At 50.2% G+C, this 14333-nt stretch overlaps 7 protein-coding genes across 7 annotated transcripts; 4 read left to right on the forward strand and 3 right to left on the reverse strand.

The window, feature by feature from the left end:
* Positions 1-175: 175 nt before the first annotated feature.
* On the forward strand, positions 176-1805 carry VTN77DRAFT_8606 (uncharacterized protein; the record flags this gene model as incomplete). The annotated part of the gene is made up of 9 exons (XM_069425122.1): positions 176-250; positions 309-551; positions 618-649; positions 706-733; positions 794-801; positions 859-962; positions 1018-1188; positions 1257-1556; positions 1627-1805. 9 exons carry the CDS (start codon positions 176-178, stop codon positions 1803-1805), a joined length of 1140 nt encoding a protein of 379 aa, XP_069274488.1.
* A 1352-nt stretch (positions 1806-3157) lies between these two features.
* Positions 3158-4694, reverse strand: VTN77DRAFT_8607 (uncharacterized protein; the record flags this gene model as incomplete). The annotated part of the gene is made up of 2 exons (XM_069425123.1): positions 3158-4591; positions 4644-4694. The coding sequence occupies 2 exons, from the start codon at positions 4692-4694 to the stop codon at positions 3158-3160; spliced, it is 1485 nt and encodes a 494-aa protein (XP_069274489.1).
* Positions 4695-5155: 461 nt separating this feature from the next.
* On the forward strand, positions 5156-6041 carry VTN77DRAFT_8608 (uncharacterized protein; the record flags this gene model as incomplete). The annotated part of the gene is made up of 2 exons (XM_069425124.1): positions 5156-5273; positions 5329-6041. 2 exons carry the CDS (start codon positions 5156-5158, stop codon positions 6039-6041), a joined length of 831 nt encoding a protein of 276 aa, XP_069274490.1.
* Positions 6042-6418: 377 nt separating this feature from the next.
* VTN77DRAFT_8609 (uncharacterized protein) lies at positions 6419-8924 on the reverse strand (the record flags this gene model as incomplete). The annotated part of the gene is made up of 2 exons (XM_069425125.1): positions 6419-8743; positions 8796-8924. 2 exons carry the CDS (start codon positions 8922-8924, stop codon positions 6419-6421), a joined length of 2454 nt encoding a protein of 817 aa, XP_069274491.1.
* Positions 8925-9151: 227 nt separating this feature from the next.
* VTN77DRAFT_8610 (uncharacterized protein) lies at positions 9152-9624 on the forward strand (the record flags this gene model as incomplete). Its single annotated transcript, XM_069425127.1, has 3 exons — positions 9152-9222; positions 9290-9454; positions 9507-9624. 3 exons carry the CDS (start codon positions 9152-9154, stop codon positions 9622-9624), a joined length of 354 nt encoding a protein of 117 aa, XP_069274492.1.
* Positions 9625-9766: 142 nt separating this feature from the next.
* VTN77DRAFT_8611 (uncharacterized protein) lies at positions 9767-11993 on the reverse strand (the record flags this gene model as incomplete). Its single annotated transcript, XM_069425128.1, has 11 exons — positions 9767-10006; positions 10063-10239; positions 10296-10670; positions 10734-10853; positions 10902-11009; positions 11063-11143; positions 11193-11362; positions 11448-11545; positions 11622-11657; positions 11714-11902; positions 11980-11993. 11 exons carry the CDS (start codon positions 11991-11993, stop codon positions 9767-9769), a joined length of 1608 nt encoding a protein of 535 aa, XP_069274493.1.
* Positions 11994-12714: 721 nt separating this feature from the next.
* Positions 12715-13941, forward strand: VTN77DRAFT_8612 (uncharacterized protein; the record flags this gene model as incomplete). Its single annotated transcript, XM_069425129.1, has 3 exons — positions 12715-13026; positions 13116-13763; positions 13840-13941. The coding sequence occupies 3 exons, from the start codon at positions 12715-12717 to the stop codon at positions 13939-13941; spliced, it is 1062 nt and encodes a 353-aa protein (XP_069274494.1).
* Between the last annotated feature and the right edge of the window lie 392 nt (positions 13942-14333).

Genomic DNA, 14333 nt, shown 5'->3' on the forward strand with positions numbered 1-14333 from the left:
GCACGGATCACCCGATGTAGTTAATTATATCGGGAAAGATGCTGGGTAGGTACCTGGCAGGTACCTACCTCACTTGCCCTGTTCACTTTGACTTGCACGCATTGACAGATACTTGTTCATGAATTCTTTGTAATATTCCTCACTCTTCTCCACATGGCCCTTCATCGAAGAAGCTATGAATTTACACACATTCGACATCCAACCCCTTAACCGCTTCGCGGGCTCGAATGCGGCCATCAAGCGCCCAAGAGTAAGATGTCGCGTGAATTGATTCGATAGAACCTCTTCTCTAATGATCGCTGGTTTAGGAGATTGCATACTTTTCCTACGATGACGAGCATCGATTCCGGCTAGACGACTCCTCCCTCCGTTACTACTATCCACCAACGCTCCCGGCGGATTTGAACCGCGGCTTCGACACCTTTCAGAAACTCGATGATTCGGCCGACGAGCATCTCGATGCGCTGCTGGATACCATCATTGCGCTGGAGAAGGATACGGGCGCGAAATGCGAGGCGGATATCATCACTTGGAGAGGAATGATGACAAAGGTGTGAAGACAAATATTCATCTGGAGAATTACAAGCAATGGCATTTTATGGCTGATGGTGATTAAGATATTGACAGCGCCCTTTGACATCATGAATGGGTGCGCGCGGATCTTGTGGATGCAATGGTGCTTGCTGGTCGCTGACGAGTCCTCAGGTTTGAGATGAATGCAACCTATTTTCAAGTGAGTGAGCTTTTTTGGTCCAGAGCATTCTGAGCTGACTCATTTTGCTGACTTGCAAAGGCTACTATGTGCGTATATTCGAGCAAGAATTCGGCCCGAGCACTGTCACTGATATAAGACTACAGTTTTATTGAAGAAGACAACGCATACAAAAACAGACAAAAAGAGCTCCAGCGAAACCAGAGAATGCCACCTGGAATGCCTTCGCAAGATTTGATGGCTTATTGGGGTGTGTAACGGTGTTTACTCCTTTCTCAAGAAATGGAAATATTGATATGAAGCAGGCTACAAGTTTGAAACACTCTCTGTACTTCCCGACACATGGGATGCAACACCTCGCGATGTGATTGAAGGCCGCCCTGACCAAGTCGTGAACAACAAATCTCAGTACTGTTCGGTTGTCCGGACTGGAATAGGGAAAGTCAAACTCGTCATTGGCGGGGAAGTCGACGCAGGTATGTTAGATGATTTCCACATTTAACTCAAGCATGATCCATAACGCACTCTCCTGACTATTTTCCAGTCTGGGACTGCAAGCCCGACAGAAAAGAAGACCCCATCAACTGGGTAGAACTGAAAACGACCGCCGAAATCTACAACGAGCGAGACATGATCAAATACGAGCGAAAGCTGCTCAAATTCTGGGCGCAGTCGTTTCTGCTCGGCGTGCCCAAAATCATCGTCGGGTTCCGGAATCGAGATGGGATCCTGCTGCGGTTAGAAGAGCTGGAAACGCACAGTATCCCTGTTAAAGTCAAGAGAAACGGCAAAGGCAGCTGGGACGGTAACATCTGTATCAACTTTGCGGCTGCTTTTCTTGAATGTATGAAAGTATTTATATTGCGTGGGATGATTTGATTCCAGCATGAGTCGTCTAACTTCTAAGGTTTTAGGGCTCAGAACAATCGTGAACCGAGACGGTACATGGCGAATTCGGAAGCGAGAGAAATCGGCAGTCATCGAAGTGTTCAAGATCGAAGAGAGTGGTCATGGAGATATCCTCTCTCCGGCCTTCACATCGTGGAGAACAACAACAACAACAACAACAACAACAACAGCGACAACGACATGATTGAGTTTTCGAAATGGTCGCCTAGTTACTTTCTTCTTCTTCCAGCTCTCTCTCAAAAATATCACTTCAGATGCAGTGAGTGATGGTGGTGGTATGGGGCACGCGGAGATCAAAATGGCGACTGACTGACTGACTGCCTGACTGCCTGACTGCCTGACTGCCTGACTGACTCACTACTGACCGTATTTCGGGACCATTTGCTTGCTTCGCGATCCTCCCTCCCTCCCATCATGCTTAGCAAAGCCCAAAGCCGGCCGCATAGGCATAGGCATAAACAATCATTGTCGACCAGATGGATGTCTTTCATAGCGACACCCCTCTGATGAACTCAGTTGCTGGTCCTATTTTTGCTCTTCATGCCTGCCCGCCGCCTGCCTACCTGCCTCGTCGTCAGGGCAGATCCATTTCATTTTTACCTTTTGAGCGATATGGACAGGGACAGGGACAGGGACATCCACACACAGTTCTCTATAAAAGGGCCGGCCAATGAATCAATAAAAGGGATGATGCTGACGCTGATGCTGATGCTGATTCCTTGTGGCTTGTCACCCGCCCATTCTCTTTCCTTCTGACGCGGCAAAACAAACGAATGTATTTGATTGATGAACTGTGCATTGCATGGGCATGACACTTTCTTTCTTCCACTCGGATGCTAGGAAGACGTTGGTGCATCTGTGCATGCAATCAAAAACTGCGGAAAGAAAGAAAGATGCTCGGCTATTTAAATTTGTCTACCTCTCTACCTTCTTACTTCCCTGTCTATCTCTATCTGATTATCGTCTCGTCTCATCTCGTCTCGTGTCTACCTACCTACCTACCTACCTACCTACCTAATTCCTGCCATGCCAGGCCAGTACTGAGCTGAGGTGAGGAGAGGCGAGGAAAGAGATACGTCGTTATCTATTTATCAAATGCCCTTCCCTGCCCTGTCCTGCCCTGCGCCTTAACTGATTGATATCCAGACGCAGATCGATCAGGTTGGAAAGAGGAATTGTTGTGTGCACAGCATGTATGTACATGCACACATGCATACATGCATACAACCCAGGGAATGGGTAGTTGTGTATGTATATTAGGAATCAAAATAAGAACATGTGGAGACGAAACGCAAATGCTTATTGCAACATGCATGTCACACTCACGCCTAATCCAAGCGTATTACTCCGTATTTCGATAATCAATGTAATCTTAGCATAAGATACAATCGATGCTGTGATGTTGATTGCCCATGCAATATCCCTGTCTATCCTGTTTATCTATCCGTATATAATAATGCAAATGCAACTAACTGTATACAAATGACGATATTTTCCTAGAAAACACACAGGACCGGCCCATTTATCCCATCCTATTCACAGTGATGTTTTCTCATCATCCTTCTTTGGCGCATCGACCGCATTGGTGCCACTGCCACTGCCTTCCTCTGCTTCGGCCAACTTTCGATTTCGTAGATATTCCTCTCGTTGGGCTCTCTTAGCTGCAGCTTTCAAAGCCCGCTTGTGACTGGAGCCGCGGACGTGAATGTCCCACTGTTCCGGGCCCAGCATGGTCTTCTTGCATAGATCGCAGGTCATCTGCTTCATAATCACAGCAGGGCCATCTGCTGATGTTGCTGCTGCCAGCTTCTTCTGATACTCTCTCTCCCTCTCCTCGAGCGTCTCCTTGGCCAGTGCCGAAAGCGTTTTGGGGTCTGGACACCGCTCGTTGCTCAGAAAGGCGTGCACAATCCGTTCGGAGGGCTCGGTCACACATCTCTCCCATTCATCGACATTGCTGGTGTCGAGTACGTAGAGACGATGAGCCGTGTCCACCTCAGCAAGGGCATTCCACAGCTTGTTCCGAATCCATTTGATCTGCCTGGCCGAATACTGCCGCGTGGACGTCTTGACGGACTCGATGCACGACCGCTTGAGGGCCTCAAGTTCCTTTTCGCTGGAGACACCTGCACGCAATGCCGCAAAGTATGGCTCTAGCTCTTTAAACCCAATTGAGATCCAAACACCTCTTGTCTGGTCAACAGTCACACCCTGCGCTTCTTTTTCCTTCAGGTAATCCGACATTCTCTGCGCTTCTTCGATCAACCCTTGTTCTACCATCGTATCTACCCGTGCATCAAGCCTCTTGTGGAGCTTTTCTTTTTCTGCATGCACCCAGAAAAACAGAGTCTGGTATCGCATCTGGCCAGCGTGAGAAAGGGCGTCGTCACGGTCATCGCCGTTCGCCATTCCAGCTTCCAGCCTTTGGCGCCTCTGCTGCGCATAGATCTCCGAGGCAGGCTTCCCCGTCTGCAGATAAATCTCCAGCGACCGTCGGATTTTGCGTCGTTCGTTGGGATGCCAGCGATCGGCCATGACAGGGTCCACTTCCCTCAGCTTCTGTAGCATGACCTCCACGGGAGCGTCGAGGATCGCCCAGTCCTCAGACTTGGGCGAAGCTTTGTCTCTCTCGTTCTGTTGAAGATCCTGGGCTGCTTCTTCATCCTCCCCTTCCCCGACGAGCACGTCGTTGAATAGAACCGACTGCGTGTAGTAGTGCGTACCGCCAACGAGGATCGGAAGCTTTCCGCGGGAGTGTATCTCCTTGATGAGTCGGAGACTCTCTTTTCTGAATAAGCCAACGCGCCACGGTTCCTCCTCCAGACTGACACAGTCGATCAGATGGTGTGGGATCCCATTTCTCTCCTCGACCGGAATCTTATTCGTGATGATGGGTAGGCCGCGATACATTTGCATTGCGTCGCCATTGATAATCTCTCCATTGAAACGAGTCGCCAAATCCACGGCGAGCTATCTACAGCGGTCAGACAGATATATTTCAACGTCCTCCGGAGCAGCTCACCTTGGACTTGCCAGTGCCCGTGGCACCGACAATGGTTATGAGGGGTTCCATGATTGCTGGGCGTGACGGGGAGACAAGTCGAAGGAGACTGAGCATAACAAACCAGAAGATGCACGGGTCATCATCATCTTGTTCCGTCCCTTATAAGGAACTTTTCAGCCCTTAGTACCAATGCGTAGTAGGGCAGGAAACATGATGAGAGGCAGAGAAAAAAAGTTGGAGAGTGCCATAGCGGAACACAAAAAAGCCGTAGTTTTCCTTATGACCTCACTGAACCCGTCCCGCACCGTCTCTCTACACGATCCAACTAGGTCTGGGTAACATGATTTGATATTGAGTGCCAGGCTAATTTTCCCCCGAGTGAGTCATGACCTGACAGGGAAATTAGTTCAGATACCCCGCCTTTTAATTCATGAATTCCCATCAGAGAAAAATACTTCGTATTAGCTATATATACTCCCCCAAAAAAAAACACCAAAGCAACGCGCCAGCCCTTCACGGGCAGGTAGACAATGGCACCGCCAACAATCGAGGTCAAAGATCTCACCTTCCAGTTCCCGGATGGATCTGCCGGCCTCAAGAACGTAACTCTCAGTCTGCCGGCCGGCAGTCGGACCCTGCTCATTGGCGGTACACCAGCTCTTTCATAAAACGAGAAGTGAATCTCACTGACCTAACAATTTAGCCAACGGTGCGGGGAAGACAACGCTACTTCGTCTTCTATCAGGGAAACGTCTGGCACCCACGGACACGATTTCGGTCGCAGGGGTCGACCCCTTCAAGGACGGTCTGGAAGGAGTCACCTATCTTGGCGTGGAATGGGTGCTCAACAGCATCGTCCGCGCGGACATCGACGTCCCGACGCTGCTCGCCTCCGTCGGGGGCGATGCCTTCCCCGAGCGGCGCGATGAGCTCGTCGACATCCTGGACATCGACCTCGGGTGGCGGATGCATGCCGTGTCGGACGGCGAGCGACGACGCGTCCAGCTGGCCATGGGCCTGATCCGGCCGTGGGATGTGCTCCTCCTCGACGAGATCACTGTCGACCTCGACCTGTTGTCGCGGAGCAACTTCCTGGCCTTCCTCAAGCGCGAGACAGAAACGCGGGCCTGCACGATCGTCTACGCGACTCACATCCTGGACAATCTGGCGCAGTGGCCGACGCATCTGGTGCATATGCATCTGGGCCAGGTGAAACAGTGGGGCCCCATCGAGCAGTTCCACGAGGAGGTCCCGCAGAGATCCCCTGAAAATAGCCTGCTGGGTGACCTCGTTCTGCACTGGCTCAAGCAGGATCTGAAAGAGCGTGGACCGAGGAACATCAGACGGCCAGGGCAGGGGAAGACGTATGAATCGCATGAAGGGAAAGGGGGCTATGGTTTAGAGAAAAGGTCCTGAATTTTGGACTCCCTCGGTGATATCAGCAAGGATACTTACATGACGGGAATGGGAATTCGGGAGGTCATTTGAGATTTTACAGGCTAGAGGTTTCTCAACGATCGGGTTATAGACGTCTCAACTACTTCTTGCATATGGAGTCACTGATATACAATGCTGGGGACGCTCAACCTCCCAGGAGGCTTCAACACCATAGAGTTAGGAAAACGGATTAAGTTCCAGGAGATGGCGTTTGTGGGCAAGGAACCTTATGGTTCTCAATTCTGACGAAGGATTGCAGTTACTGAGGACGGGAAACATTTGAATTCATAACAAAAGAATACTTTTGAATACTTTTGTAGGTATCTTCCATGTGTATAGACCGCTTAATTCACAGCCTATGTTGTGAGATTCGTAACAGCATATATACGGACAGAAGAATCCTCACTCGCCACAGCCAGCAGGTCAGACTCATGTTGGCCTGCTGTTCCCAGCAATTTTTCATCTATCGCATTTGCAGTAGGACGCCAAGAAAGCTGTGTTACTTCCTTCGACGGACATATTAGCTTGTCAATCGACAGCAGTTCATGTGTTTCAAGACTGTCGCCCGCAACTTTGTGGATAGAGATGTCGCCGGTCTCTTCGCCGACAGCCAAATAGAAGATGCCGTCCTGGCTCGTCGGGTGAAACGAAATGGCAGTCACGGCGCTCTTCAGTGAAATCACTGACTTGCATTCAAACGTCTCGTTCGTCATCTGCCACAGCTTCACGGATTTGTCTCTGCCCGCAGTCGCAAAGGTCAGAGGATGGGAGATGGGTGCCCAGGCGGCGTCAAGAATCATTCTCGAATGACCCTTTGGATTCGAGGTAAGAAGGGTGAAATTCGACGGGTCATCTTCACTTCTCCTAAAGACCGCCCATTGACGGTCGCGTCCTACACTGAGCAGATAGCGGTCGTCCACAGAAAAGCACATAGCGGTGATGGTTAGAGAATGCGCCGTCAGCGAGGGCTTGATTTCATGCCAGTCCGTCGTGTCGTATAGTCGAATCACAGCGTGATCTATCGAGCTTGCTTTGCATGCAGTGGCAATCAGGGTCCGATCGTGGCTGACTGCGACTGCGGATATCTCATAGCCATGGCCGTACAACTTCTCGTGCTCAGGCCACAAGGTGTAACGGGCAAGATGGTCCTCGAGAGGCGGCTGGGTCAAATCCAGAGAGACCACCGGCGCCGGTTCTTGTTGATCGCCTGTCAAGCCATCCAGTGCATCATCTCCCAAGGTGACTTCCTCTCCAACAGCTTTGTTCGAAAGACCCAGCACGGGAATATTCGCAGTTTCAGGCATGTCATCTTGACCTGTTTGCCGGACGCCACAAAGATTCTCTAACAGCTGAGCGATCGGCTTAGGTTCGTTGAAAACCCGCAAGAGCTTCTCATCCGCTCCGGAGACAAAGCGCGCAGGCCCAAGAGAATCTATACAGTTCAAATCGTATCCGTGAATCTGCGGTCTCGAGAACTCATGCCATGACGCCGACCCCTCGCGTATCCATTTCGCGTAGAGTCGGGTGGTCTGGTCTGAGCTGGTGGACAAGAGATATGCTCCACCTGCTTCCCATTGAATATCGTTGACCGATCGAACGTGGCCACTCACGCCAACTTGCTGCACCCACGTATCGGAATCCTCGTCATGCTTCCATACTCTCCAGCTCCCCGTTCGAGCAAGACTGACGACCTCTCTTCCATCTGGCGACCAGAGACCAATCCAGAAGCCTCCAGTACTTCCTGTTGCCGTAGTTGAACCCTTCTGCGAACTGATCTCTCCCATTCTGTCGATAGAAACCCAAACCCCCGATACTGGATCGGGCTCCCATACTGTTAACGAATTATCTGCAGAGGCGGAAAGGAGCTGCATCCGATCTGGATGGGGATTCCACGTCGCCGTATAGATCCAGTCTTCGTGTCCCAGGAGGAGGGCTTCAAACGTAGCAGAATATTTTGATCCAGACGCTTCAAAAATATGCGCTTTGGGGGTTAGAGTGTGTTCGTAACCTCCAAGAATAGTATCTTCTTCATCCTTGGGCACAACAGGAGCTGATTCTCCACGATGTATCCGCCAGAGTCGAATATATTTGTCCTGGCTCGCAGAGGCAAGTAGAACGTCACCCGCTGGGCCCTGCTTGTCCTCGGTGAAAGCAAGGGATCTCACCCAAGCTTCGTGACCAGAAAGTGTGGCACCAAGTGAGAACTCGGGCTCACCTGTTGTATTCTGTGCGACATAGATTTGTACCTTATTCATCGTTCCGGCAACCGCCAACATCATCGGTTTTGCCGGATTCTCCGTGTCGAGAAGTTGAAGGGCCAATGTCAGAGGAAAGTATCGCGGCTTCATTGATACTGTCTTCAGCAATTCTCCTCTGACCCCTCCCTCTTGGCAATTGAGTCTCCATATTCTGACTGTCCCGTCCGCTGCCCCCGACGCGACAATGTCCGAGCCGTCGGCTGCCGCAATTGTATTGATGGTGCCCTCATGGCCTTGGAGCTCGCAAACAAAGGTATAATGACGTGAAGCTTGCTCATCCGACTGCCATACGCGAATCGTTCGGTCCACTGAACCGGTGAGAAGAAGTTTCGTGTTGTTCGCAGGTAACATGCAGAATCGAACAGCGCTGACCTTGTCACGGTGTCCAACAAGCAGCGAGTATACCCCGCGCTTCGACTCATCCTGATCAAATATTAGCACTAGTTGACAGATAAGTATCCTGCAGGAAACGCACCGTAGGAACCCATAATGCTACATTGTTATCTGCGCCAAATGCAAGGACGCCGGACTGGCGATCCCAGTCCGCAGCGGCTGGATGCCGATTCCCGCCGACGCTGATGTACTCTGTCGTGACAGACACCATGAATACTGGCAGCGCTGACTCTATGAGCTCGTTATCGTGTCGAGAGTTGCGAGTGTGGCAATTCGCGCTCACTAGAATCTGCCCGTTGAATTGAATGAAGTGGGATGGTGATGTTCTTGTGCCCAGAAATTTATTTAAGCTTATCGATAAGCACCGAATTTCTTTCCCCAAAGCAACCCCTCGCCGCGCTACAACTGCGGTTTGCCTCCTAGGATCACAGCCCGACAATGGCGTCTACTGTTCAGCAGAAAGCCTCCGGTAGGGAGGACGAGAATATTTCCATCGTTGTTGAGTTTACGTTCGACTCCCCCAAGCCATTCATCTTCCGTGGGTTGAGGCCAAGCTAACTGTTCCCCGCATTATAGAGGAGGGTTGGAAATGCTCTTTTCGAACAAGCGCAAGCATAACATCTCGATTCCTGCCAAGCTGGATGACGGGACGCGACCAAATATTGCCTACTTAATACAATATCTTGTCGATAATGTGATGGAAGATCAACGGAAGGAGCTGTTTGTGTTGGAGGGCCATGTGTAAGCAGACCAGTGATGATTTAGTCAAGGTAATTGCTAATCGCTGCTCCAGACGACCAGGAATTCTTGTACTCATCAACGATGCCGATTGGGAACTGGAAGGAGAGGAGGCTTATGAGATACAATCAGGCGATAATATTCTTTTCGTCTCCACCCTACATGGAGGTTAACAATGGCGACCCGTATTCTGCTATGAGACAATCTTTCTATCTGAGGGGGGAAAACAGCCAGAATCATGATGACCGAAAACCCGCGCCAACATTCAAATACCGCTAAGTCAACAAGATATAGGAACTCTTCCAACAGCCATGGTTAAACAACGTCTTCGACATGTTGTTGAGTGAGCCTTTCTGGTTCCTGAGGGCTTCGATATCCGCTTTGTGGTGTTCCCAAACTTCCCTGCGGGCTTCCTAGACCACCCGGCACGGGTGAAGTGTATCCACTAGGAGGCACCGGCAACTTGATATCCTCTGGAGAAGGAGGGATAATCTCTTCAGGAAGGTCGGGAATCTTGATTCTCTTGGCTTCGTTTTGGTAACTGGCGGGGATGATCTGCACACCATCATTAGTACCTGGGAAGTAAAAGACCAAGTGTAAAGTAAACGCACTTCGATGATTTCGTTTCGAGGAAACGACAAAAACGGAATATCTGCTGCGTTGCAAGCCATAAGGTAACCATATAAAACTCGAAGAACACTCTCATGAGCAATGATCAGAAGATCATTCTGCTCACGCTCCAGTTCGAGAATTATCGGCTCCAATCGAACAGCAAGATCATGATAGGACTACACAAAGTTAGTTGTTTCTTGCCCACCGTATGAGCCTGCAGTTGTAAACATACTTCCGCACGAGGATAGCGATGATGATACGGATCCTGTTCGTGCTTGGCGACCTCCTCCGGATACTCTTCTCTGATTTGTTCTTCAGTCATGTTCTCGCACACGCCAGGATTCAACTGGCTCATTTGGGATCTCTGCCGGACTTTGTAGCCCTTCTCATGGAGATACTTGGCAGTCTCAACAGTCCTTCGCCGCGTGGATGTCCAGACAGTCAAAGGCTTTAATTCAGCATCTGAAATGCCTTGCTCAATCATTGCTTGCCTTTCAGACTCTCTATGCTGGAGAAGTCGTTCCGTCATCTTCCTCGCGTAATCTTCTCCCTGTTCTGATAAAGAGGAATCCGCCTTATATGAATTGCCATCCACTGAGACGCCAGCCTGAAAAATCCTACGTCAGAAGCGATCAAAGAGGTTGCGTGAAAAAGAATAAGCTTTGCTTACTCTAGCGAAATATGTATGTCTCGATTTGATATGGAGGTTGAGGAGGTAGAAGACAATACGATTGGAAAGATAACCAAAGCTGCGGTTATTAATTATCAGCCTCTCTCCAGCATTTATCATCTGCATTCTGAGTCAGTGTTGGATCTATTAACAGGCCAGGAATCCTACCTTGATATAGTTAAGATCTTTCTCTTCCATCGTCTCGAACTGAGGTATCCGGGCAGATATTCGACCGAGGTAGTGCTTGACAGCATCGTCGGAATTCCAGCCCTTGTACTGATGTACCATTAGCTCGGGCAGAGCAGAGAAGACCCAGGGGAGAGACTAACGTCAGGAGAAGAAATCTTGACCCTTCGCACATTCTCCTCTATGATACGGGGATCGTCACACATAGACTCAATAAAAAGAGTCTTTGAAGTCCATCAGCGCCAGTACAAGGCAGGAAGGCGTTCAGCATACCTCAATGTCGTGTTTTGCAAACTCTTTCGCAAGTGAGCGGCGGCCGGCGGCAATCGGATTGACTGCATCATAGATCGCTATTTGACCATTTTCGTGATTTAGGAATTGATAAATATCCTCCCGGCACTTCTTGACAATCTTCTGTCTCAAGAGTACCGAAGAGGCGGACGCTGCATTAGTTCGGTTTTAGCATTCTACTAAGCTGAACTCAGGGAACCCGGGTTTACAGGAAGTCGAATATTTGGCAGTACGCACCGTTGACAAAAAAGTAATCGTCAGGCATCTCCTGCCCTGGCGGAATGGTGGCGCGTCTGTAATCACCCAAGTGGAAGATTCGAGTTTTCACGCCCAACCTAGAATGCAATGAGTCAAAGATCTCAGGAAACTCCAACATGGACTAGTCGATATGGTAAAATTATTGACACCAACCATCGGAGATACCGTGCCAGAGCAACGGAGATGTGCCTTCAAAGGAAGTCAGTGAACGTGCCAAACATAGATTGAAGATACGCTTCACGAACGTTTTACCCCTTGCTGGCAGGCCTACTGTAATAATCACGATACGACCGGAATGAAAGAGTCGACCAGATTCTGTGCTGTACAGCTGTGCTGGTGCCATCTCAACCTTCTCAGGAAGGTCATGGATGGCGTCGACGAAAGTACTCGACTTTCGCCGAAATCGAGGAGAGTTGGCGACGACATCTGCAGTCCTGATAGAGGTCAGAAACTGTTTGATGCCTAACGACTCACGCAATGAACCAGGATTGCGTGTGCGAGACGGGCTTACAATAGGGTATCCATGGTTGAAGAAGTAAAAGTCAAGACAAAAAAAAATGCAAACACCAGAAGAAGATAATAGAAAAGAAAAGAGAGAGAGAAGAAGAAGAAGACGATATAAAGAGATATTTTATTGGAGAAGCGAATCACAGAAAGAGGGAGGGATTGGTCTTCAGAGCGCAAGAGAGAGATGTGGTATCATGTGAAGACACCAAGCCCTGAGACAATCAATTGGATGCGCACATAATCAGGACAACAGAGCACCCGACCGCACAGGACACAAGCTGAACCGCCTGCGAACGCATAGATCTCCAGATATACAGATAGAGAACGACACTAGTCCAGGACCGAGGTCGATTAATCGACAGCGAGCGCGCCCAAAACGGCTAGCGAATGAGGCCCGGGGAAGCGGGTCAGAGGCAGGTCCAGCGAGTCCAGCGCGCGACAGAGACCCCAGAGGCAGCCCGGCTTGGCAAGTGTGCAAATGCGAAGCCAAACATCCATGCTTCGGATCTTTTTTTGCTGTCAACGGCTCTGCCAGTCCGTATCCTGCCTTCGACAACTGTTTCTCGAGCAGGCCCAATCCCCGGCCAGGAGCCTCAGCCTTCTCAAATACTGCCTCTGACCTGCCCGGCTGGTCTCAATTGTTCCGGTCTTCCTGCGACGTCTGTCCTTTTTCCCCTCGTGATCTCCTTCCGATCCGCTTGAAGGCTGATTCCCTCCTCCAAGCCCACATATCCCCAATATGGCTGATTTGTCGTCGTCGCTGTCGTTTCTGACGGACAATGCCGTTGTTGCTGCTATCAAAGATGCATACGGATCGTTCTCGGAGCGAAGAGCGGCCCTCGGGCTACCCAACCCGGGAACGGTCGATAATATCGCCAGAGAAGTGCAGAAGGAGGTTCTTTTATCCAATTACATGTTCACAGGGTTCCGAGCGGACTTGACCAAGGTCTTTGGCATGTCTCCTCTTTTCCGCATCTCTCACGCATTCGCGATGGGGTCGCAAGGCAATTTGCCTCCATACGCCTTTTCCGCCATGTACGGGACGCCAAAGGTAAGTGTGCAAAGCGTCGACATGGAGAGGTTGCTTGGTTGCGGTTGTTTTAGATTACGGACTACTTAACTAATCTTCTTTTTACAAAGATTTTCATGCAAGGAAATTTCGGAAGTGACGGAGCCCTTGCTGCTGTCGGAAACTACCGCTGGAACAACTCGTTGGTCACCAAGACGAATGCTCAGATCATGCCCGGAGCGACGCAGGGTCTGCTGCAGATTGATACTGACTACACCGGCTCCGACTTCTCAGCATCGCTCAAGGCTTTCAACCCGTCGATTCTGGAAGGCGGTCTAACCGGTATTTTTGTGGGAAGCTACCTTCAATCGGTGACCCCGTCTCTTGCTCTGGGATTCGAGGCAATTTGGCAACGACAGGGCCTCAACTCTCGTCCTGAGACGGCGCTGTCTTACTGCGCGAAGTACCGAGGAAAGGACTGGCTTGCAAGCGCTCAACTTCAGGCGCAGGGTATTTTCGCTGCGTCTTACTGGAGAAAACTGGGTGAGAGGGTCGAAGCCGGTGTTGATATGAATCTCCAGCTTGCTCCAAACGCAGCTGCTAGCTTGATGGGCGGTCCACGCCGGGACGGCACCACGACGATTGGCGCCAAATACGATTTCCGGGCTTCCACGTTCCGTGCTCAAATTGACAGCACGGGTAAGGTCAGCTGCCTTCTGGAGAAGCGGATAGCAATGCCAATCTCTCTTACTTTTGCCGGAGAGATTGACCAAGTGAAGGTGAGTTCTTTCTCTCTCTTATTTAATTTAATTTGATCAAAGCAGACGGGGTCTGACCGGGTCGCACAACTTGCAGCAACAAGCTAAGCTTGGTCTTGCCGTTTCGCTTGAGATCGCTGGGGAAGAGGTGATGGAGCAGCAGGAGAAGGCCGAGGGTATCCCCCCGCCACCTTTCTAAGCCTCCTTTGCTACTCCTGGCTCTGGCTGCTGGGTAAGGTGCATCGGACTGCGGGCGATATGTATGCCTGATAATAAACTTTCACTGTCTGTTTTAGTAGCTCTTCACTCTTGACACACACAAAAAAAAGGGGCATGGCAGCTCATTCTTGATCTTGAAACGAGGCTTGCTGGTGCAACATGCAGTCGTCTGGCGCCATGGGAACACCTGTTGTATAGACTCGCATTTCCTTGATATATGTTCTGTTTCATTATTTTTTCCCCCTCTTGGTTCCTCTTCTATTTTTGATCGGTTTCTTTTCCCGTGGCCTTGCCATCTTGTTGTCCTCATATTATAACGTGATGTCTTCAAACTTCTCTTATGACAGATGGAGGGGACTTGGGTTGGCATGA

The sequence above is a fragment of the Rasamsonia byssochlamydoides genome (assembly GCF_041956645.1).
Source record: "Rasamsonia byssochlamydoides strain NRRL 3658 unplaced genomic scaffold VTN77scaffold_75, whole genome shotgun sequence".
NCBI classification, from domain to species: domain Eukaryota; kingdom Fungi; phylum Ascomycota; class Eurotiomycetes; order Eurotiales; family Trichocomaceae; genus Rasamsonia; species Rasamsonia byssochlamydoides.